This window comes from Pinus tabuliformis, chromosome 4_2 (assembly GCF_031772625.1).
Source record: "Pinus tabuliformis cultivar Carrire ecotype Pingquan chromosome 4_2, CPIR1, whole genome shotgun sequence".
Taxonomy (NCBI): domain Eukaryota; kingdom Viridiplantae; phylum Streptophyta; class Pinopsida; order Pinales; family Pinaceae; genus Pinus; species Pinus tabuliformis.
The window spans coordinates 1,102,946,874-1,102,971,169 of record NC_142304.1 but is presented as its reverse complement, the minus strand read 5'-3'; the positions used below and the strand labels follow the sequence as shown (position 1 = coordinate 1,102,971,169).

General features: G+C 40.5%; 2 protein-coding genes across 2 annotated transcripts in view; both read left to right on the top strand.

Moving 5' to 3' along the window:
• Positions 1–689: 689 nt before the first annotated feature.
• Positions 690–6,625, top strand: LOC149173512 (uncharacterized). Its single transcript, XM_089426720.1, has 4 exons — positions 690–1,162; positions 2,415–2,868; positions 3,756–5,677; positions 6,104–6,625. Exons 2-4 carry the CDS (start codon positions 2,481–2,483, stop codon positions 6,623–6,625), a joined length of 2,832 nt encoding a protein of 943 aa, XP_089282846.1. The 5' UTR covers positions 690–1,162; positions 2,415–2,480.
• A 1,119-nt stretch (positions 6,626–7,744) lies between these two features.
• The window catches only part of LOC149173511 (uncharacterized), a 148,575-nt gene continuing 132,023 nt past the window's right edge, over positions 7,745–24,296 (top strand). Inside the window, exons 1-5 of the mRNA XM_089426719.1 lie at positions 7,745–7,858; positions 8,294–8,374; positions 8,552–8,613; positions 8,926–9,013; positions 9,110–9,280. Of these exons, the coding sequence (XP_089282845.1) occupies positions 7,745–7,858; positions 8,294–8,374; positions 8,552–8,613; positions 8,926–9,013; positions 9,110–9,280 (516 nt within the window). The remainder of the gene's footprint in view (positions 7,859–8,293; positions 8,375–8,551; positions 8,614–8,925; positions 9,014–9,109; positions 9,281–24,296) is intronic.

Below are 24,296 nucleotides of genomic sequence, written 5' to 3'. Positions count from 1 at the left end.
AAGACCTAAACCCCATTTGTGACATGGTCACTATTTGAGTTTTTACCATTTTATTAGTGACGACAAAGGGAGTCGCTGCAAACCCGTGCATAGAGTGACTAATATTTGCTCCCTAATCGACCACTATTTACCCTATAACACTGTTAAAGATTTACTTACTCTTCATTTGTGGTTTTGATTTTAATCGTCATACAAAATTAACATTAAACAATTAAAAAAAATAATTAAATACATCTCACTATTCAATCTAAAAGCTCTCTTCCAATTTCAAAATATACATATCTATCCGCATCATTAATACCTTAATAAAAACCAAATCCATACTAAATCAGTAAACTACAACTATTAACTAACCACCACGGCATGTCATAATACCGGACAAACCATCAAAGTATAATCCATATAAAATGCCAACGACATGATACTAAACCTAATCTAAACAGGTCCACTTGTCAAGACTCCATTGGTATGATTAGTCTCTACCGTACCTGATGTCACCTCGAGTAATCTTTATCTAACGTCACTTATATGCAAATATATGAAAGATTAATAACGTTCAAACAGTTTCCCGCCTTTCGTTTTAAATTGCGCTGACCCGTCTGACCAGAATACTTAATCACCATTTTTAACAGTGTTTCAGAGGAACTGGAGCTAAATTTTTCATCTGCACAAGAACAAGGTAAGTTTTGTTTTAGCGATTTCAGTTTATTTAACCATATGCTGAAACTTAGGGTTTCAGTCTGGTTACGCCGATAGGCGTATCCATTTCACTCAGGGTGGATGTAGATTTACAGAATTCAATTATTTTTATTGAATAGTTGGTTGAGATTTTATGGCCACTGAAGTCTGATATGGGTATGGACCGCTGTGATTTCAGCCAACACTCTTGCGCGTTACAAAAGAATTTAACACATTTTTTAGTATTGAAATTGAAACAGCTACTGGTCGTTTACCCGTCCTCCCTTAGTAACTTCGTTTGAGAAATCAACCGTTTCAATTTTCCGTCCATCCTTTTGAGCACACAGACTGCTAGACCACTCTGTATTGTTGGACAAGCTTGGATGAGAATTTAGCAAACAGAGAAGGAGGACTTCGGAGTGCCTGATCGCAGCAAAATTTGTCATCTCCTTGGAAGTGCTCGGTTTTATCACAGCAAAATTCTGTGAGTGTTAGGTTTGAGGATTCAAGGTTTCCTCGTCTGGAATTTTAATCAAGAGAAATTGTTATATATGTTTTCTTAAAGATTTGATCCGTCTGTAAACCCTAGCTGTCAACCATGGCCTTGCAGAAAATTTCGTCTGGTTTAATTCGGATAGCTTTTAGAACCCTCTTATTATTGAAAGTAGATTCTTCCAGGGAACAAACAATTGAATCATCTCGATGTTGGGGTGCAACCTTCATATAACCCACAAGACCATGATGATAATGGATTCTATTCTCAGTTCTATTCAAAGAATGGTTTTCTGGTCTACATGCATTGAAGAGTTATTCAGCCTCAACACTGGGCCTAGATAATATCGAACTTGAAGTTCTCAAACGTCCCCATCTGACTCACATGTTTTGCGAGCGGTTATCGACATGAAATCACTGAAGCAGCTACTGTAAGCATTTGTAGATATTAAAGTGATGAAGCAAATCCATGCCCCCATATTCACCATGGAACTTAGTGAAGACACCTTTTTTACATGTATGCCTTGTTTGGCTGAATGGAGCACTCAAACTTTCTGTTTGAGAAAACAATCACACATAATGTATTCTTATGGAATCTAATGAAAAGAGAGGGTATTAAAATTCAAAACTTTCAAAAGCATGATGCCGAATTTTCTTTATTGTACTACATTTATCACATCCACACATTGATTTGCGTTCAAACCTTATATAAAAGGTGGAAAATTGTGCCTATCAGTGTACATCAACTAAATTTATTAATGTGCTAGTTTAAAGGTTTAGACATTTGAAGAGATATTTTGGTCAAAATTAGATGGTCTGTATTGTTTTAAGTTTCAAAGGTTTCCAGCATTTCAAAGTTCAAGGGTTTTGATGTTATTGTTTGACATGTCAAGGTTTAAAATTTCAATATTACTGGTAGGGTTGGGCACGATTCAAGGATTTCAACGCCTTTGGTGGGATTCATATATATTTAGTGATTTTGATACAGTTGTGAGGTTTACAAGGTTCAGGGAATGCAAGGGATTGTGTCCTTGAATCCCGTCGTCTGGGATTCCAAAAATTGAAGGATTTGAGGTGGGATGAGCCAGTTTAGGGTTTGAATTGGTGTTTAAAGAATTTGGTTAGTTTTGGCTAAATATGTGGGTTTAGTGGGTCGGGAGACTATTGTTTGGTTTAATGTTTGAATTCTATTAATTGTTTTTCAACGGCAGCTGAAAATTGATTAGCTTTAATTAAATCTGCAGGGTTCCCGAAGAATATTGTTTGGTTTTGGAGTATCTGGGGGTTCCACATTAGTCGATTTTGTCACCATGGAATCGGTAGAGAAAGAGAGTGCTACTCATGTTGCCAAGGATGGCGATGAGATATCTTCAACAGAGCTTGACCAGGAGTCCTGTCTCAAGAAAAAGAAAAAGCCAAGACGAGTGAGCTTTGCAGAGATAACTTCCGTGCATGTTTTTGACAGAGATGAAGACTATGAAACACCCCCGGATAATAAACCCAACACTGTAGAAGACAGGGTTCGGACACTGCCAGGTGGTTCCCCGAGACCCAGTCTCAAGTTATTACAGGATGAAGATGTTGATGATCACCTGCAGTCAACACCAACATCTGGCTTGCAAGAAAATGAATCTGAGCAATTCGTTCACGAAGCAGATACTCCAGGTAGCATGTCTGACCGAGGAACGCCTGGCGAAGGTCAGTTCCAGATGGTGTTTTAGGATACATTTTTATACTAACGTAGATTGCCACATTAAAGTTCTGCAATTTGACAGTTTTGAATTGATTAAAACTGATCACAATATAAGATAAAGACAATATCTGTTCTCATTATGATGAAGAGAATAACAGTTAACATTGGGACTGCTTATTTGTGATACAAGAGGTTGCCCTTGCAAAGGATATTGTTCAACTCACAAGTAGATGGTGAAAATATGTAAAATTATGAATGCTTTATACTTTTATGACTGCATTATTTTCCCGGGCTTTTGGGATTATGACAGTTACATTTTTGAGAACAGTTGCACTTTTAAATACGTCTTTTGGTGAAATAACTTGAAAACTTGTTGAATACACAATCTGATTAACATTTCAATATTACTGATCTATTCTGCAAAGCATATGGCATCTTTTTCTGCCCTTCAACTGTCATGGCAGCTACTTTTGGTTTATTTGTTATTTGGTATCGCTAGAAACAGTACGTGGCAATTTGAATTTACCTTTGTTTAGTTTAAACAATTTTGCGAATTTGTGTCATCGTAAGTTACTGAATCTGCAAACTCAACCAAAACAGTTGGCTGTGCTTGTCAATTGGGACTTTATACCTTTTATTTTCTGCAAGTATTTTAATGGTTGCATTGATAGAGTTTCAATAACTTTGTTAGCTCTCCTTCATTGGATGCACTAATGGATGCCATTCCATAATGACTCACAATTGAATTGATTAATACGTGGTGTGAATTGATGCCATTTTGTTTCTCTTCTAATTGAATACATGCACATAGCCAATTCTACAAATATAGCACATGTATGCATTTGTCTGAATTTATTGTAACAAGCATAATTTACGGGTTTCTGCAGTGCAGAAGGAGAGTTCTTTGGGCCAGTTTCCTTGTGGCACATTGCACCTGGAATGAGTGCCCGTTCTCCTGTGACAGATGATATTACACTGGACTGCACAACATTTTCCCTGCAATTTGGTAAGCTTATGGTCCCTGGCAAAGAATGTGTCAATGCCATGGAAGAAGTCAAAACACCTGCAATGGAAATTGAAGGGAGGACACCTGCAACAGAAGATTTTAAAACACCAGTAGGGGGGACCAGGGGTCCTTCACAAGGGAATTCCATGGTTCTTACCAAACCTAAACAACCGATTTCACGGCAACTTGTTTGTGATGATGATACCTTGGGTAATGTTGAAGGAATGGAGGATATGAGGATGACTGAGGAAAAACAATTTAAATTTGATTTTGCAAACATGCATCCTGATTTAGACTCATTGCTGGCACAAAAAATTTCAGAGTTGAAACCTACCATTGGCACCTTGCCAGCTACGAATAGTGAGGATGCCAAGTTGATGCCAGATAAAGAAGTGGAACAGTCTAGCATCGAGATTGCATCCAAAAATGGCAAGAACACTATTGGAATCTTTTCAGCCAAGACTGACGAGGATACCAAATTGGGACCAGTGAAGAGGGCTACCACTGAGATGTCGTCAACTCAGAACAACAAAGATACCAAATTGATACCATGTGGAGAAATGAACCTTCCTACGAGTGAAATTGCTTCTGAAACCGACAAAAACACCGGTGGGACCTTGTTAGTAAATAACAATGAAGACATCAAATTGACACCAGATGAAGTGAAACATCAGCAACGAGAATTGGGGTTAATTAGCCCTGCTCAGAAAATAAAATTAAAGAGTTGTGATGATGAAGTACATGGACCCATTACCGAGATCAACACAACAAGGCACTACAATGACACCAAAGCGACACTGCATATGGAATTCAGGCAGTCTAGCATTGAGTCTGCAACAGCCAAGCAGAGTAATGATACCAAAGTAATGTCAGTAAATGACTCTTCTTTTATTCAGTTTGAGGGGGAACAGAAACAAAAACAGAAAGAAATGTTCTGGGATGCAGAAAAGTGTATAGAGCCAAAGGATCCTGTCTATGTAGAATTGAGGGTGTCTACGTTTGAAATTATGTCAGGTAATAACCAAAATAAAGGAAGTTCAAAAGTTGATTTAGAATTAATGGCAAAGCACAGCTATGGACTAATTGAATCTTCATTAGAACATGATGCGTACAGTTCTCATGCAAATAGTATAAATCAAGGGAATAGTAAAGGACAGAACCAGAAAGGATCTCTTCTCATTCAAAGAGTGAACAATGAGGGAATAGGACTGGAAGGGACTGGAAAGAATCTTTATAAATATGAGGATTCTGCTGTTAAACAATCTGGTTCAGTAGAACTCCAAGAAATATGTGCTTGCTACACCCCATTGAAGGCCATACATTCTGCTACCAAACAACCAGGTTCAGCAAATCTCCAAGAAATGCATGCTCACTTCACTCCAGCAAAGGCTGAGCGTTCCATTGTCAAACAAAATCTTTTCTCCAATAAATACGAGATTTCTGCTGTTAAACAATCTGGGTCAGCAGAACTCCAAGAAATTCGTGCTTGTCACAATCCATTAAAGGCTGTGCATTCTGCTTCCAAACAATCAGGTTCAGTGAAACTCAAAGATATACATGCTCACTTCACTCCAACAAAGGCTGAGGGCTCTGTTGTCAAACAATCTAGTTCAGTAGAACTCCAAGAAGTACCTGCCTTCTACACTCCATTGAAGGCTGATCACTTTGTTGCCAAACAATCAGGTTCAGGAAAACTACAGGAAATATGTGCTCACTTCACTCCAACAAAGGCTGAGGGCTCTGTTGTCAAACAATCTGGTTCAGTGAAACCATATGCACATTCAGATACAAGAGCAATGACTGAAGAGGTTAGAAGATATATTTCAAAGTATTAGGTTTAATCTGATGGAATTGAGTAGCATTCTGTAAATGATGTGTTCAGTAATAAATCTTTTATGTCAAAATATTATTGGGGTTATTTAATTCCGAGTAGCTATCAAAAAGTGAGTCACAAGTATTGCATGTTTATCTTCCAAGGCACATAGATTGCAGGAATTTAATAGGCAAGAGATTTGTAAGGCAGTCTAATCATGGAGAAGTTCATTAATTGTGTTTTCAGATCAAATATGTATCTTCAAAGATCAAAATAACGCTTTCAGCAATGTGATGTCTTACACTAGAAATCTATCCTTGGTTTTACAGCCAAAGCTATAGGTGCATAATGATTAAACAAAGATTTCAAAGAATGAGCAAAATTATCTCAACATTTAACTTGTAACAAATGTACAATGCAGGAAGCTAGTAGCTTGGTACCTCTGGACATGAAGACAAAAATCGATCATGGAAATAATATGTTGTTCTTATCACAAAGGGAATGGAGCTCAACACATGAAAACACAACAGACTCGCAAATATATCAGAAACACCAAATTTCAGATTGTTTTACTGATCATATTCCAAAGGAATTAAAAATATATCAACATCCCACAGTAGATAATTGCCTCAAGACAAATGAATTTCTTCATGATCCAGAAAAGATCCTCTCATCTCCAGTATTTGATGGCAAGGGATGTCATGGAAAGAAGCGGAAAAGTGAAGACATGGAGGTTCATGAAAAGGGCAACTTGATAAGAACTTCTTGGAACAAAGGCTCTATTTGTGAAAGGAAGCCTGTTGAACCTGGTTTTATCGATAATGAATATGTAGACTGTTCGAAAGGACTGGTGCATTCTATCAAAAAATCTTCTGTTGAAAGAACCCATCCTGCACTGTATGTCATGGCAACATCACCAACACAATTTAGCAATGTATGTTGATATTTTCTGTGGAAAAATCATAATTTCATTCTGCAAATTAAAATTACATTCTTTAGATATGTTTACAGCATTTCTTGATTCCTTACAAGGAATCCATATCATAAATCGTATCAACCTGTGTCTTTTATCCAGTCAGAATGCCAGCAGATCCATTCCTTGTACAATTGCATCTCCCCAGATGGGGAATACTTAAACAATGTTCCATCATCTTCCTAACAACTCATATAAAATCTAAATTACATCACGGGTATGGATATAAATAAAACCTGGTACATCTTCAAAGTCAACAGTTTTAAGTCAAACATAACCATCTCCATATTCATAACTTCAGAATAAATAGTTTAAGTCAAAACTAACCACGTTGTAATAAAAAGAAGGATGATCATATTCCAAGTCTTGACCCTCCAATTCCTCCCAGATGAGCCATTGACCAGAAGCAAGCAGCAATGCAGCCTTGGACACCCTTTCAGCCAGCTCATTCCTTTCTCTGTACATGTGATGAAAGGAGGCACACTTAAAGACTGCTTTGAGATTCTGAACCTCTTTATAAATGGACCCGAACTGAAAATTTCCCACAATATGTACTCCCCTCTGCAACCCATTAATCACTTGTAGTGAATCTCCAAAAAAGTGAATTTTACTAACACCTTTTTCAGCTGCAAGCACAAGGGTTAGCTTCAATGCCACATGTTCTGCAAAGTTGGCTCCCCTGCCCAGGTCTGCCTTGTATTTAATTACATCAGTGTTCCAAATAAATATGCCCACCTGCCTCACTGACCTGTGTGTTACCCTGTGCGGCACCCTCAAAATAAGCCTGTGCCCCTGATCTGCCAACATCTTCCACAATTATCTGTCTTGGAGGCTTCCCATTTTTTGTTTGTTTGAAGCTGTTGAGAATGCTCATACTCTGAGTAGCACACTGGAATAAATCTGTCCTCAAATAAGCTAGCATTCCTTGCAAGCCAAATTCCCCTGTGCAATGGTAAGAGTAAGTGCTTTGTATCTCATAACTGCCATATTACCACATCCAACAATGTGTTGAACTAGTAAGATCAATTTTTATTGTGCATTTTAATTCTTTGGATTTTTTATTTTATTTTTAAATTTATGTTTATTGATATGCAAGTACCTGTCAAGTTTTCTCAAGGAGGAGAAGACTTGTGTCCGCCTTTGATTACCAAGCCCAGCACATTGCAAGAATGTTTACGTTTTCTTTTCCTTCAACGACCACAAGTAAGTTCCCGGTTTTTAATCCTCAATAGTACGATGAGGGAACATAGATTTTTCATTGATGCATTACTTGCGAATTCCAATCTGTTTGGGTCTTTGTTTTAGATGCTGCTCTTAAACCATTTGTAAATGACTGGTTTTAAGATGATAATTTATGACCAGCTTTAATCATCTTTTTAAAGGTTGCTGGTTAGGTTTATTGTTAACTTTCATTAGATTATCTATTTGTACTGTTGTACACTGTACCATTGTATGCTGGATTTTACCTCCTCCAATTACAGCTTTTGACCATTCATGATAATATTCTAGTTTCAAATTTACAGAAATTATTGAATCGGAAGATAGCTTTATGAGCTAGGGCCCTGCTGCACTGTCTTGGAATGCACACTTAGAGGGTTTAGTAAGGTTCTAACACATTTAGTGAAAGTGTTTTCATAGCTTTGCCTTCTGCAAGATACACTGAAACAGTTGCAAGAAGACATGGGTATGATTAAAAATGCAAGCAATCCACAATTTCAGGTATTTTAGTTGTTGCATGGCATCAGCGTTTTGTAAAGTTCATTTAAAAATGATAACTAAGGTCATTCAGGAATCAGGATATGTGCAGTGAAGGGCAGATGAACTGTGTTCCCCTTCAGTAGATGCACAGTTGTTTTACCTTCTGACTGAACATGTTCAGTTGTAATGCATTTTCAGGCATTGGAAGGAAAAAAGCACCTGGAGCTGGAGAACAAACTAATTCTTCCTAATCATCAAAGGTGGAGAACATTGTTACTTGTATTTTTTTTCAAGGAAAACCTCATAGGGGAACCCAAGGGATGTTTCCCTACATTTGTGGATGACATTCCTCGTAAACCTGTCGGCATAGACTAGTGTGCCTGACATAGGGGGTTTGAACTGGGCAACTGCTGGCACAGCACTAGCCAAATGTCCAGCAACAATGGTGGTAACCAGTTGAGCCAACTCCTTGGGCTTGCTACGTTACTCACATGTTTTGGCACCAGAGAACTTTTCTTCCACCATAATGCATTAACTATTGATTTTGACATCTTGCGTTTTATTTCTTCCAGGATAGGATATGTTAAGTGGTTGCAGAAAGTGCTGGCTTATGAGAGATCAAAGTTACTGTTGCTGCAAACAAAAAAGGATGAACTAATGGTAATGCCATTTACTTTGATTTTAAATAATTTATGCATCAACAACTTTAATGGGTTTTATAAGTAATATATGCTTCTACGTATATTTGCTTTTCAGAACAAGTTCCAAGAATTGCATGCTGGATGTGACGAAGTGGATAGATTGAAATGTATTTACTTACAAAAGCAATTTGCATTTAATACAAGTGGTAGAACTGTAATGAAAGCTAGAAGTGGGGCAGAAGCAGAGGCTTATATCCAGTTCCTTAAAGCTGAAATTGGGAAACAGGTATAAATCTTGAAAACCATACAACATGCTCCCATGATTTTTGCATGTGCACTACAATCTGTTGCATGTTCAAGTCTCTATGTTCGGCAGGTTTCATTTGGTCTTTAACACCAATGAATTTTCTAATGTAGAGAAAATTTTTAAGGAATGAAATATTTTATGAATTATAGTTTAATTGGCAAATCTTGCAGTTTTGTAAGATGAAGGATATATAATTTGCATAAATAATCTATAAATTCATATAATTTACTTTTTGTTCTTGATTTTTTGGTGAATATAGTTACTTTAGGCAAGTCACATGATTCTCTAAAATTTCGATAATTAATTTTTGTTTTTAAATATTTAAGCAGTTTTTAGTTGGCCATGTATTTAAATTGCATGTTAATTTTAGTTGGCCTTGTGCTTATATTTCATTTTAGTATTCCAAATTAAAGTATTGGTTGCAAGGCCAAAATGCAGCTTTTATTTACCATTTTTAAGGTTACATAGTTGTATGAATCCCTAACCTCAGTTTTTGTTAGCTTTTCATTCAATTACGAGAGTATTTTGGGTTTTGCATGTTTTTTATTGAGGTTTCCCATTGATTTATGTACGTTTTGCACCTCTTCAAACAATCATATTACTGTTGTACTTTGGATTATAATAGGTGTTTTAAAAATGCACTATTACTATGGATGAACATAATTTTAATGTTTTATAAAAAAACTCCACTTCACTTTGTTGCAAAGATAAGAAAATTGGATAGTAACTGTTATAACAAAATCTAGCATTTAGTGCGAAGTCTCACTAAGTGACCTAGGCAATGTGCAACACATAGGAGTTTTACCATTGTCACCTTAGCAACTACTTTCCTCTCTTTAGAGAAGGGCACAATCCCACACAAGGGAGGCCTCCCTAGCAAGGGTTAGAGATCAAGTAACTCAAGAATCTTAAGCTAAGTGGCTCCTAGGGATCCTACAACAAAAATCCACGGGATAAATGTCTGACAAACTAGAGTTTGTGGTGGTTGATGGAGCAAATTCAAGATTTGGATTCAAGGGGTCTATGGTTAAATCTAAAGGCTAGGGTTAGCTTAAGGAGTCTCAAATAGGTTACCCAAGCACACCAAATCAAGAAAAACTCAAGGCTACTATAAACTAAGGTTTTAGGCCACCAAATTGTGGCAAAACGATAGTTTATAACAACAACAAATTTAGTTGTTAAAATTGAGCAAAAGTTATGTGAGATGGAGTCTAAATTTGAGAGGAAACCAAGGACAAAATTACAACAATTTTCGATGATTAATAAAGCATATAACTGTTAGATTATGGTAGCAATGAACATGTATTCTAGTCTCTATGATGTCTAAGAGGCTAAGAAACATGAGATCTCCAAAACCCAGAAAAGGTTTTGTGAGAAAAGACTTGGAGACACCTCAATTAAATTAATTAACCAACAATTAAATATTTCCTAAGTCTAACATAGGAAAATTGGTTAATCAAAGTGAATTAATTGGGGAAGTTCGATTTTTCTCTAGAGACTTTTGAAAAGTTAATTGATGCAGTCAAGATGATCTTAGCCATCAGTTTAGATGCGATTGTGTCCATTGAGAGTCCAACGAGAGATTACAAGAGCAGGTTGAAGGGTTTGGAGAAGGCATTGAGTATTTGGTGAGCAATTCAACTACCCAGTTGCAAGTGTTTAGCAAGGGCACAATTGAAGCTAAGGAAGCATCCAAAGCAAGGGTTTTAGCAGAGATTTGGGAGCAGGAGTCCGTGTTGAGATTGGTAGCTTGGGAGGTAATCTAAACCCTAGGATACATGGTTGTGGAGGAATTGGCACCACAAAAGGGATTTGTGGGCTAAGAACCCAAGGTTGGGGTTGTGCACCCTGAGAAGTGGGCCCAAAACCAAGAAGACTTTTGATTATTTGATACTTGGAGATGGTAGAATACCCATAAAGGAACAAGGGGCTGCTTCAAGCACCAAGAGAGGATTTATATTTTGAGAGAAATTAATTTATTTGTGTTTCATGTGGGCTTGCAACAAAGAATTCAAGTCGGCTAGCTTGAAAAGGTACCCTAAAGGGCTGTTCGTTGCACACCTTAAGGAAACATATAAATATGAATGAGGAGTAGCCTCATTCCACATCCTCATCACGCTCCTTTCCCACGTGAAAGACAAAAATAAGAGGGTCGAGTATCTCTGAACTAGCCGCAACTCTAGGAGGCCAAATGAAGGAGAGAATAAAGTCTGTTTTGGTTTGTTTTCTCGTGCTTGTTTGGGCCAAGTTTGACCAGGGAGCAGGCAGCAAAGTTGGGAAGAGGATAAGACGAGGACCCTGTATAGGGAGACCAAGCCCCAAATGAAGATCCACCTGCAATCTTGCATTAGATCCTGCATAAGATCCAATGCGTCCCCTTGCCCTCCAATACATAAACTCATTAGAATAATCAAGTAATAAAGCTTACAAGTCATGGGATCAATGGGGCAGTTCGACTGATTTTTTTGTAGCTTGGGAGGTACTCCAAGCCCTAGGGTTCAGGGTTTGTAGGGCAAAGCGCTAGAAGGGTAGCTTGTGGGCTTGGAACCCAAGTATGCGGTTTTGGCACCCATCGAGATTTGGGACAAAACGATGATGGATTACGACATGTGATGGATGAGGATGATAGTCCTTGGAAAGAGGATTGCAATGCAATGAAAATCATTCGAATTCGAGTTGTCGTTAGAGATATTTTTGAAGTTGACAAATTATTTATTGGTTGTCAAGTAGACTGACTTAATGTAAAAGAAAGCCAATGGATGTGTCATTTCAAGGTTAGACGTTGAGCCTTCATATGTGTATAACTATGAAGTGATATGGAGCCATTTAGGCATCCAACAGAGCAATACATCCTTCGAAATTTCGGTGGAGAGAAGGAGGTCTAGCCGCAATAATGCTACGTGCTGGAGAACCTCAGCTTTGCGGCGGATATTGCTGTATGCGTGCTAACTCTCCTCACCGCAGCTCCGAGTATCTGCGGTTTGTTTGTGAGGAACTTAATTGGATTTATCTCTTCAGATCTGCGCAGCTCCGAATGCTTGGGTATTTTTGATTTATCTCTTCAGATCTGCGCAGCCCCTTGCGATATCTCAGCTCTGCGGCGGTGTTAGATCTCTTCAGATCTGCGGTATTTTTGATTTATCTTATAAAGAGCACACCATTTAAACTTGGGTATTTATCTCCTCACGGCAGCTCCGAATGCTTGGGTATTTTTGATTTATCTCTTCAGATCTGCGCAGCTCCTTGCGATATCTCAGCTCTGCGGCGGTGGCGGTGTTAGATCTCTTCAGATCTGCGGTATTTTTTGATTTATCTTATAAAGAGCACACCATTTAAACTTGGGTATTTATCTCTTCAGATCTGCGGTTTGAGCTGCGGATCGTATCTCTTCAGTATCTGCGGTTGAGTGGGACGTTCGTATCTCTTCAGATCTGCGGTTTGGCTTTCGATCTGGTGCAGATCTGCGTAAAATATGGCCCCGAGCTTCGCAAAAATAACTGGTGGCTCATCCGCCTCTGGAGGGCAATCTCCTGCCCATATCGTGAGTGAAGCCCCAACTCCCACTATCCAAGTGGTCCAGGACTCACTCGATGAAGCTTTGAAGTTCTCCGAAAGTGCCCTAATTTGCCGGTTCAATGGTTTTTGGCCGCGGCTGATAGCACTCCACAATTGGATCTCGGAGGTATGGAAGCCTATCATTTCTGATGAAATTAATATCTACCCCTGTGCTAGAGGTTTCTTTATAGTAGATTTTGAAAATCCTGAAAGCAGACAATGTATTCTAGATTCCGGCCCTTGGTTTTGGGAAAAATCAGGCCTATTCATGAAGCCATGGAACCCATCATTCGATCCCTCTACAACAGTGATAACCTCAGCACCAGTTTGGGTGAGATTGCCAAGCCTACCCTTGCATCTCTGGAATCTCTCCTCGCTAAAAGCCATCGGAAATGCAATTGGGAAATTTTACTGCAGGGGCCCAGAAACAGAGGAATATGCCAGAACCACCTATGCACGCATCTGTGTGGAAATGGATTTCAGCGCCGGATTCCCAGCTGAAATAAACCTAACAAGTAAAGACTATGTGTGGAACCAGAAGCTTGATTATGAAAGTGTCCTCTTCAGATGTCGATCGTGCTTTGAGACGGGGCATCTAGCCAAAAATTACCCAAAAGCCTCTGAGAAAAATTTTGCTAGAAAAAACCACCACAGATCTACATGGTGGGAAGGAGCACAAAAAGAACACTACACTGTCATCAAAGAAGAATATTCTAGAGAAAACTGAGTCGCAAGAAATCAAGGAAGAAGGAAACAACTCTCAAAGCAAGCAAGGAGAAAGCCCGCCCCAACAAATCAACAGTTATGAGGATTTGAATACCGCAGAAAATAAACCTTCATTTAACATCAAAGCAGATCTCCTAAACCAAACTTCTCCGACTATAGATCGCGAAGCTAAGACACCAATGTCCCAAGAACCAGAAGAGATGAAGGAGATGCAAGACAAAGGAAGTTGGAAGACCGTAGAGAAAAGAAAGAAAGCTACAACACCAATCTCGCCAAGAAAGACGAGGAGTCAGACAAGTAAAAATTAAGAAAATTGTAGGTCCGATAGACCAATTTGGTCTCAGTGGACGTTAACCATCATCATCATCATCATCAATAAGAGGCTAAGGACAACGTGGAAGAGGCCTGAAAGACCAGCGTGGAAGGTTTTGTTGCTGTAGGTACAACGTCGGGAAAGAGAGGTTGTCTAAAGCCTTTTTTTAGGGCTGTTTTGGTGCAGGTTTGTTGGGCAAAGAAGGCCGCAGATTTGGAGGACAAACAAAGCTGTTTTGAGGGCAGTTTGTGGAGGTCTATAGGGAGGCCGAAGGCCACAGCAACTGCTGTGCTAGGCCATAGACCATAGCCAACAGCTAGGCCATCCTTTTGTGCTGCATTTGGGTGATACAAGGCACAAAGGCGCAACATAATTGTGGAGGGCCTCTCCCTTGGAGAACTGCAACCCTGGAAGGGTTTGCTCGCTGAGTTGCGTGGAGGTTGAGGGCAACGCAGTGTGCACTAACCTGTATGCAACAATACAACAATGCAGCGTGGCGACAACAACGTTTGTGGAGGTGTATTGGGTCAAGATGTGACCAATATTTGGATCAGTTAAGGGCAGCCTGTTGAAGTCAAGGAGGAGGGGCAAATTTGATGATTAGATGCCCTACATTAGTGACAGATTTCGCAGTTATTGAGCAGCAGAAGATTGTTGTGCATTGGGTTAAAGAGTTGACCTTTGCTTGGGTCAGTTTCTGGGTTTCTTGTAGGAGGCCTTAGGAGTTGTTTGGAGGAGCCCACGTGGATAGTTGGGAGGCCTACCAAGCAGCCAAGGTGATAGCAGACACATTAGATCGGAAGGCAAGAGGACAACGACAAGGTATGTTGCAGATGGACCCATGTATGATGAATTGATGCTGTCCTAGGCGAGGACACATTGGTGTGCCCAGATTTGTGCAATAGCTCCTCTATTGCAGAAACAAAGGGCGGATTGGTGGAGTCAGTGGGCAGCCATGTGTAAGGGTCTCCTAAGTGTGAGGATGCCCTAACTAGGTGTAGATGCTACAACATGAACTTGGTCTCTCGTGGACTGTTGGAGGGCAGCGTGAGAGAAGACCAATTGTGGACGAGATTGGGCACTTATGGTTTGCTGGAGGACAATGTGATAGTGTCCAAGTTGGAGCCGGTGAGCAACACCGTGATGGACAAAGGTAGTTTCGAGAGAGGCAGTTGTTGAGCTCAAGGGTCTGATCAACTAGGAGCAGTTTGTGGAGCTCGAGACTTGTGTGTGGAGAAGGACTTCTACAACAGACAATGGGTAGTCCTCCTAGCCCACGTTCATTGTGGGAGATAGACATATTACAATGATAGGTGGCAACCCTCCGTGTCCTATGTTGGTCTTCATCGGTGCAGCGCAGGAAGACCATAATGGATTGAAGTCCCTAAGTAGTTGAGGAGCAGTAGTAGGCAGATCAAGGGTTGTTCACAAGTGGAGCTGTGAATAACTCAATAGGAGTCTCGATGTGTTGTGGCCTTGATGGATGAAGGCACAACTAGAGAGTAGATTGGATAGCCAAGATTCAGTGGTCAGATAGACTTGGAGCATTGATAGATGCAGGAGCTGCAGATCGGAAGTCGAAGGATTGGGCAAGTACAGGGTGCGACCGAGAGGAGCTAAGAGTGTCAACTACATCAGCCAGATGGTAAAAATATCTTGTTGAGGGCAGATTGGTTTTTGATGGATAGACGCCAAGCCCCGATTTTGTATCTTGTACTAGTGGATGTATGAGGGCCATTATCCCTGGTATGAGAGCCCTAGATTGTTGTATTATATGTTGTTAATATAACGAAGTTGGGCTGAAAATTAAAAAGTTGTCTGTTCTGGGCATGTGTGATTTACTGCTTTATATTTCCGTTGTACAAAGTAATTTATGATTGAGTTTCTTGGTTTTGTAGCGTTAGTGATCTTAAGACTCTAACCTAGACCCAAGGTCGTGGAAATTCAACAACTTCATGGTGTCATTCCCTTCCATAGTGGGCTTTGGCATGTACAAGTTTCTTCAAGCTCAATAGGGGGTTAACCAAGGACACTATTAAGTGGTTTCAATCTCTAAAGGGGTTGACTTGTCCATGGTACATCCCTTGAGTGGTAGGTGGCAAATGATATAATAATGGAATGGGGTGGGGATTAGGGGAATCATCCAGACCACATGTCTAGGTGCAAGGGTAGCTATAATAAGGGAAGCCCACACTTGGATATATGAGTGTAGGAGGGAGCAAATCGTGGTACATGAGTTACCCCGACCTTTGTTTTTCCACCCTTCTTCATATGCTTTTTGTCTTTGATTGATTTTTCTTCATAACTAATTGGGGCTCCAGGAGATGGGGATCATGATGTGTAATATGTAGCAGTGGATACCCCTTGAGGTGGGGCAGTTAATGGCCCACTAGGGGTTGGGACAATCATGGGTTTCTTGATGATGAAGGGGGCGATGATGGCCATGTACAAGGGGTAGAGCTCATGTTTGGCTTTTGCCCACGTGCTAAATTTGTATGTCCCGGGCATTTTTTGCATTTTGTGGTATATATCTTGTTGAGAGAGGCCAAATTATGCTTTTTCTTTTCTTTTTAGTTGCATCAATCTCTGGGGCATCGTTCCAGGCCTAACCCAAGGTGTGGACAAGGGAAGGGGGATGCTAACTTGATGTGGACCCAGTGGACACATGTGGACTTGGACAGGAAAATAGATGAATGGGGCTAAAATGAGTGTTACGAGAGTGATGTAGGTGGTAACAGGAAGTGGGGCACACAACCAAAATCGAGATTTCCTATCTAGTGCCAACTCGAATCCTATTGCAGCAACTGATGTTATTTCTTCTAATTGTTAATTCGATTAAACAATTTACTTCTTGTGTGCTACGACAAATATTGAATTAAATACACTGCAACCTTCACAAAATAAATACTGCGGAAGAAATAAAAATGTTGGAAGAATAGATGCACACACACACAAATACACAATTATTTTTGGACTAAGTCCCTGGAAAAACCCAACTCGGGAAAACCGGTGCAGCAGTTGAGGGTTTTAATATTATGCAATAGTAAATATGAGTACAAGACTATGGATGCTCAAATCTAGCAATCCATACAGAGAAATGACTGACAATAAATCTAGTGAGAAAAATCTCACTCCCACTGGCGATTCGACATTGACCTTGGCTCAAGTTGAGCTGCTCTTTGTTGCCTCTGCGCAGTCATTGCATCAACCTACACAGTACTGTGTCCCACAACTCGAAACTGCTTTCCCTCTCGATATCTGATCAACTGCTCTCTGGAAGATGGATCCTCCTGGCCTTCAGACTCTCTCTCCGACTTTTGGCATTGAATCATTGCTTCTCCCCAACAAAATACAAAATTCCCTCTGAAGCACTGCGCTGCCTCTCTATGGCACTCACTGTCTCTCTGCAATGCACTCATCGAAACTGGAAGAATTTCCTCCGACCTTACTATGTCTACCCCCTCTCTCACTGCTTTGAGCCCACTAGCTCTCTTCGACAACTCAGCACTACTACTTAGGAAATCAATCTGCCAGTGAAATCGAACTGTTGATGTGTGTTCTCCAAGCCAACGTTTTAAAACTTTGACTTCGACTTGGCTGAGGGTCGACTCCGACTCCGACTTGGTATCGACTCAGCCTGCTTGATTTCAATGACTCGATCGTTGTAAAAAATACATTAAATATTTATTTTTTTATAAAAACATATAATTTAAAAGATTTTCATTCATGTTTCCAAACACACATCATTAGAATATAGATAAAAGACAACATATGATCAAAGTAGGCTCATGAATATATGCATCATATCAAAATGGCACCCAGTGCACTGTCCAATACATACACGATGATGATATAGAGGTCAAAACAAATACACATAACCAAGGAGGCTAGAAATGGCCTCTACAACAAAAGTCTGTGACAAGTACTACTGGCTACTGCTAGAGTTGCCAACATCATCTGGCTCAGTGTTACTTGGGAGCGGGAGTGAAAGCGGGGAGTGAGAGCGAAAACGAGAGCGAGAGCGACATTTTCAGAAGCTCCCGGTTTGGGAGTGAATCTCGGAGGAGTTTGACAACCAATGTCACTAACATCAAGGTACATAGAGGGATTGGTGCTCTTGATTAAATATGAGTTCCATACCCTAATACATGACAAAATTCAATGGAAACATTGCAATCCCCCAATCTTGAAATCCTGAAAAACTGATAAGTCTGCTGGATTTTGAATGAAATCTAAAATTTTACTTTCTCCATATGAAATCCAATGAGGTCTGAACCACTCTCAAACATCCTGAGTCATTTTATGGTAATGTTAAAAATTTAAGTAAAAGGATGAAAATGAAGATTAAGGAGAATGTCACTTTTACTTTAAGAATTTAACATTACCATGAATAGCATATCAATACTAGGGATCATAGTCAGACAGGGAAACCCATGAGTCAGACAGGGAAGCCCAGGGAGTCCCAAAAAATAAAAAAAAGCCTTTTTTTTTTGGGTTCACTGGCCGCTGTATGTAACCCGGATGGGTTGATAAGGACTTGGTCGAGCTGGCCGGGTTAATACCGAGTCGGCCGAACCGGTTCAATGGCTCGGTCACAAAATCCAGGGTTGGCTCGGACCAACTTGGCCGAGTCGGTTTCGAGCCGGCCGTTTTTTAAAACATTGCTCGAAGCCCCATCGAGTTTCTTCTTATAATCTCTCGTTGAGACATCAACGACCACGATTAAAACTTAATCGATGGCTAAGATTAACTAGAACTCGATCCATGTCTTTTTCTAGAAGATTCTCACCATGACTTAATTAATACCCTTTAATTAATCATATTTCCTAAGTTTAGACTTAGGAAATATTAAAAATTGATTAATTATTTTAATTAAGTCGTCTCTAGGTGGAATTTCCAGAAACGATTTCTGGGTTTTGGAGAATACATGTATTCTAGCCTCTCCACCAAATTTCGTGGCTAGAACACATCTGATGCTACAAAAACTAACAATCCTCTTAGCAAGGAATGTGTTTTAGCGTTGCAACTCACTGAAGCAACACCCTGTCTTGCAACACCTCCTGTCTCGTTGCTGATGTCTGGCTGCTGCTGCCCATCGACTACTGTGCAACTTTGATATACGCTGCATCTGTGCTGCTGCTAGCCTTGTTGAATTGCTGCCAACACTGCATCTGCACTGCAACTCCCTCTTCATCTGTCGCTACTGCAACTACAACAACTGCAACTGAAAAGCATCTAAAATATAGAATCAAATGTGATCAGTATGATGCATTTGTCTCTCGAGTCTCTGACTGCTGCTAGTCTCTGTGCTGTCATTGAAGCCTCTGCACTGTTGCTGACTCTGCTTTGTGCCAACTGCACTGCTGCCAACTCTACATTCCATTGCCCGGTATCTGACTGCTACTAGCCTTGCATTTGTCACTCTAGCATTTGACTGCACCATCTGCCACTAATCCATCTTGCTACTGAAATACTGTGGGCTCCCGTAGAAAGATATTGATTCATGAGGTGGACATCCTCAAGAATCCTGCCCATCTTGTAGCTCTTTGGGGCTACAAAACCAAATCACCCCACCTCACTCTTGGAGGTATATTGGTGATCATGGCAAACTCTTCCTCTAGTCTGGAGGACAACTTGTTGATCTCTGCGGATGTAGCCTGCTGATCCTGCTTCTCCTCTTTGTCTTTCTTTCGAAGAGGACATTGAGTGCTGTAGTGGCCAAGCTCACCAGATTTGAAGCATTTGTCCTTGCAAAGGTCCTTCTTCCTCCTGCGTTGCTCCTGCTGCCCCTTTGATGCGAGGGCCACATTCTCTTCTTCCTTCACTTGCTTTATCCCATTGTTGTTGCTGGTGCCATTGATGGTGCTCTTCATCAAATCTTGCCTATCTTCGGTTGTAGATTAACCCACATTCGATGCTTATCTGGCAACTTGTCTTTGCCCAGAATACTCAGGACAAAGACCTGCCAGTCTTTAGAAACACTGTTTATTTCTGTAGCATCAGATGTGCTCTAGCCTCGAGATTTTGCAGAGAGGCTAAGACACATGCATTCTCCAATACCAATAATTCGTTTGGGAAAATTCCACTTAGGGATGATTTAATTAAAATAATTAACTTTTTTAATGGTTCCTAAGTCCAAACTTAGGATATCTGGTTAAGTAAAGGGTATTAATTAAATATAGTGTGAATCTTCTAGAAGAAGAAGAGGATCAACCCCCAGTTAGTCTTATCCTTTGATTATGGTTTAATCTTGGCCGTTGGAGTTCCAACGAGAGATTATAAGAAGGAGCTTGATGGGCACTTGGAGAACATATCGAGAGATCAAGAGATTGAATTTCTCAAGAGTAGCAACATTGAGTTGCTTGAGTAAGATTGAGTGATCTTCTTGCAGTGAGGGGCAGGGATAGTAGTTCAGAGGAGAGTTTGAGTACAAGGCAAAGGAGGCATAGAGAGGTAGCATAGAGTTTTAGAGGGAGTTCGAAATTCAGTTGGGGGAGTGGAGATCTAGTGCTAGAAACTGGGGTGTAAGATTGAAGGGTCAGAGGGTCGAATTTCCAGACAACAGGAGATCAAAGGAGGAGGTGACGTAGAGCCCAGAGATTGTGACGCAGATATGCATAGGTTGACGCAGAGGCTGCACAGAGGCAGCGTGGGGCTAGCCTTACAGAGCCTGATTAATGTCGGATCTCTAGAAACAGTGTGAGATTTTCTCACTAAGTCTTTGGCAATTTATTCTCTGTATCAAATGGCCAGTTTGGGCATCTAACAGTTTGTACTCAGAAACTACTGCATAATAATAAAACCCTCAATCGCTGCACCGGTTTTCCCAAGTTGGGGTTTTTTCGGGGACATTGTCCAAAAACAACTGTGTATATGTGTGTGCGTTTATTTCTCTCCAGTGCAATATTTAGTTTCCACAGTATTTATTTTGTGTAGGTTGTAGTGTATGTATTTCGATATTTGTTGTAGAAAACTGCAAGTAATTTGTTTAAAGGAATTTAACAAATAGGAGAAATATCATCAGTTTGCTGTAGTAGGATTCGAGATTATTGAATTTTCTCATGGTATTAGAGCACAGTTCGTAAGCCGAAGAGCTCAGAGCAGAAAGGGAGAAGGAGGGTCGAATTTCTATGTAGGCATCAATTTGAAACCCTAGGGGCAGTGTATTTCCTTGGCCAAGAGGGTCAGTTTTTAGTGGAAATTTTACTTCTTTTAGTGAGTTGAGAGAGAATAAATTTCCCAGATCGAAGAGTTCCAGAGGCAGAGGGAGTAGCAGTAGTTTCCTTACAGAGCAGATCTTCAGCTGGGACGCAAATTTTGCAGTAGTTTGCTGGTGCAAATAGTGTCAGGTTGAAGGAAGAGCACACATTGAGGGAATACTTTTGTCAGAGGACTTCTAGCCAAGAAGTTCAAATTTTCCTATCAAAGCAGCAGTGGCCTGTGAGCAGATTTGACCTCTCTAGTAGGGAGTGCGAAAAGCTAGTCAACAACAATGTAGAGGAGAAGAGAAGGAATTCGAATTTTTGCAGAGATGGCTACAGACTGGTAGGATCCATGGAGAGCAACAAATTAGATCTAGTTGTTGCAAATGTCTCACATGTCTCAATATCCTTGCTACTGGAGCCCAACATAATCAATTGTAGGAGGATCACAATGTCAGCAGACACATCTAGTCATTCAAATGACAGTTGCTTAGCTAGTTGCAGTTAGTTTCCGGAAGACAGTTGCAGAACTAGTTGCAGTGACACAGGCAGTGTGAACAACCCAATTGTAGTATGCAGGTGCAGTTCTAGCCAGGAGATTTTCGACACAGAGCTTCGCAATCCAGTTTCCAGTACAAGAGGATTGTGTGAGTCACCAAAAGGGAGTAGAGAGATTTCCCATAGGGAGATTGAGACTCAGAGGGAGTCTAGTTTCAAAGGGAGGAACCCTACGGAAGCTAGTATTTGGGGAGAGCAACCTCATTATTGCAGTAGTTGTAGTAGCAGAGTAGTAGCAACTGCAGTATGAGTAGATCATATTTTGCCATGTTGGCAGCGATACCTCCATGAGTGAGGTGGGGTGATTTGGTTTTGTAGCCCAAGAGAGCTACAAGATGGGCAGGATTCTTGAGGAGGTCCACCTCATGAATCAATACCTTGCTACGGGAACCCAAGACATTCAGTAGCAGGATGGACCAGTGGCAGTTGGTGCAGTGAGGTGCTAGAGTGATAGAGGTAGTAGCTAGTAGTAGGTTAGAGACTGAGCAGCGCAAAGTAGAGTTGGCACACAGAGTGTGCAACAACGTAGAGGTTTCACTGGCATCGCAAAGGCTAGCAGCAGTTAGAACTAGGATGACAAATGCATCATACTGATCACAGTTGGTTCAGTATTTTGGATGATTTTCCGTTGCAGTTGCATCAACATTTGTAGAGGGTTGTAGTGCAGATGCAGTGTTGGCAACACGGCTAGCAGCTGCATAGCTGTAGCAATCAGAGTTGCGCAATGGTTGGTGGGCATCAACAACCAGACATCAACAACGCAACAGGAGATGGTGCAGAGATAGAGTGATGCTTCAGTAGGTTGCAGCACTAGAGTAGATTCCTCGCTAAGAGGGAGTGTTGATTTCTGTAGCATTGAATGTGCTCTAGCCTCGAGATTTTGCAGAGAGGCTAAGGCATATGCATTCTCCAATACCCATAAATTGTTTGGGAAAATTCTACCTATAGATGAGTTAATTAAAATGATTAACTTAGGAAATCTGGTTAATTAAAGGGTATTAATTAAATATGGTGTGAATCTTCTAGAAGAAAACGAGGATCAACTCCTAGTTAATATTATCCTTTGATTATGGTTTAATCTTGGCCGTTGGAGCTCCAACGAGAGATTATAAGGAGTTTGATGGGCACTTGGAGAACATATGGAATGAGAGAGATGAAGAAATCAAATTTCTTAAGAGTAGCAACAATGAATTGCCTGAGTAAGATCGACTGATCTTCTTGCAGTGAGGGGCAGGGATAGTAGCCCGGAGGATAGTTTTCCAAATCCGGAGAGTACAAGGTAGACGAGGCATAAAGAGGTTCAAAGAGGCAGCGCTCTGCCACGCAAAGGCAGCATAGGGCTTTAGACGGAATTCAAAATTCAGTTGGGAGAGTCAAGATCTAGTGCCAAATGCCGAGGTGTGAGATCGAAAGGCCATAGGGTCGAATTTTCTGACAGGAGGAGATCAGAGGAGGTGACGCAAAGCCCAGAGATTGTGACATAGATTTGCGTAGGTTGACGCAGAGGCTGCACAGAGGCAGCGTGGGGCTAGCCTTCAAGAGCCTGATTAATGTTGGATCTCCAGAAACAGTGTGAGATTTTTCTCACTAACTCTTTGCCAATTTATTCTATGTATCAGATTGCCAGTTTGGGTATCTAACAATTTGTACTTAAAAGCTACTGCATAATAATAAAACCCTCAACTGCTACACTGGTTTTCCCATGCTGGGTTTTTTTGGGGACATTGTCCAAAAACAACTGTGTATATGTGTGTGTGTTTATTTCTCTCCAGTGCGATATTTAGTTTCCATAGTATTTATTTTGTGTAGACTATAATGTATGTATTTCGATATTTTCTTTAGAAAGCTGCAAGTAATTTGTTTAAAGGAATTTAAAAAATAGGAGAAATATCATCAATTTGCTGCAGTAGGATTCAGGATTATCGAATTTTCACACTGCAGATAGTTGGTCTCGGATATCTTGAAGTCTAGTGAGGAAGGGGTCCATGCGCTCCCCTTTCTGCATCCATGTACATCTCCACTTTTCCTCAAGATACATCTTTCGTTGCTTGGAAGATCCTTGGTATAGCGTAGTGAGAGCTTCCCACATCTGCCTAGCAGCATCTTTGTCGGCTATGTGAGACACCACATGATCTCGAACCACATCGAGAATCAACCTCTTTTCTTTCGCCATCTCCTTCTTGTAGGCCTTCATCTGATCTGCATTTGTGGGTATAGCTACCACGTTATTGATGTAGGCTTTGAAATCGTATTCATCTAGAAGACATGAAATTCTTGCCTCCGAAATCTCGTAGTTGGAGCCTCCATCCGATCGATCTGATCTCTCAGCCCTGCTGATGCCATCTCTGCAAAAAAAAGTCAAACTCCTCTTTTCCTTTGGGCAACTGTTGATTGGCTCTATGCAATCCCTGTTGGAGTGGGTAAATCTGCTAACAAATACTACTACTCTGCAGTGAAAAATTGAATTTCTAGACTAGAAGTTCCCTGAGGAAAGAATTCCCTTAGTGTGTGCTCTTCCTTCCTCCTGATGCTATTATGCACCAGCAAACTGATGCAAAATAATGTGTCCCAACTGAAGATGTGCTCTGCAAGGAAAATACTGCTTCTCCTTTGCCTCCGGTAATCTTTGAGCTGGAAAATT

Excerpts from the sequence above, each read along its gene's own strand:
- LOC149173512 (XM_089426720.1), top strand. The coding sequence starts at position 2,481 with ATGGAATCGGTAGAGAAAGAGAGTGCTACTCATGTTGCCAAGGATGGC. Across the intron at positions 2,869-3,755 it reads CCGAGGAACGCCTGGCGAAG|AAGGAGAGTTCTTTGGGCCA; the intron begins GTCAGTTCCAGA and ends TCTGCAGTGCAG. Across the intron at positions 5,678-6,103 it reads CAAGAGCAATGACTGAAGAG|GAAGCTAGTAGCTTGGTACC; the intron begins GTTAGAAGATAT and ends TGTACAATGCAG.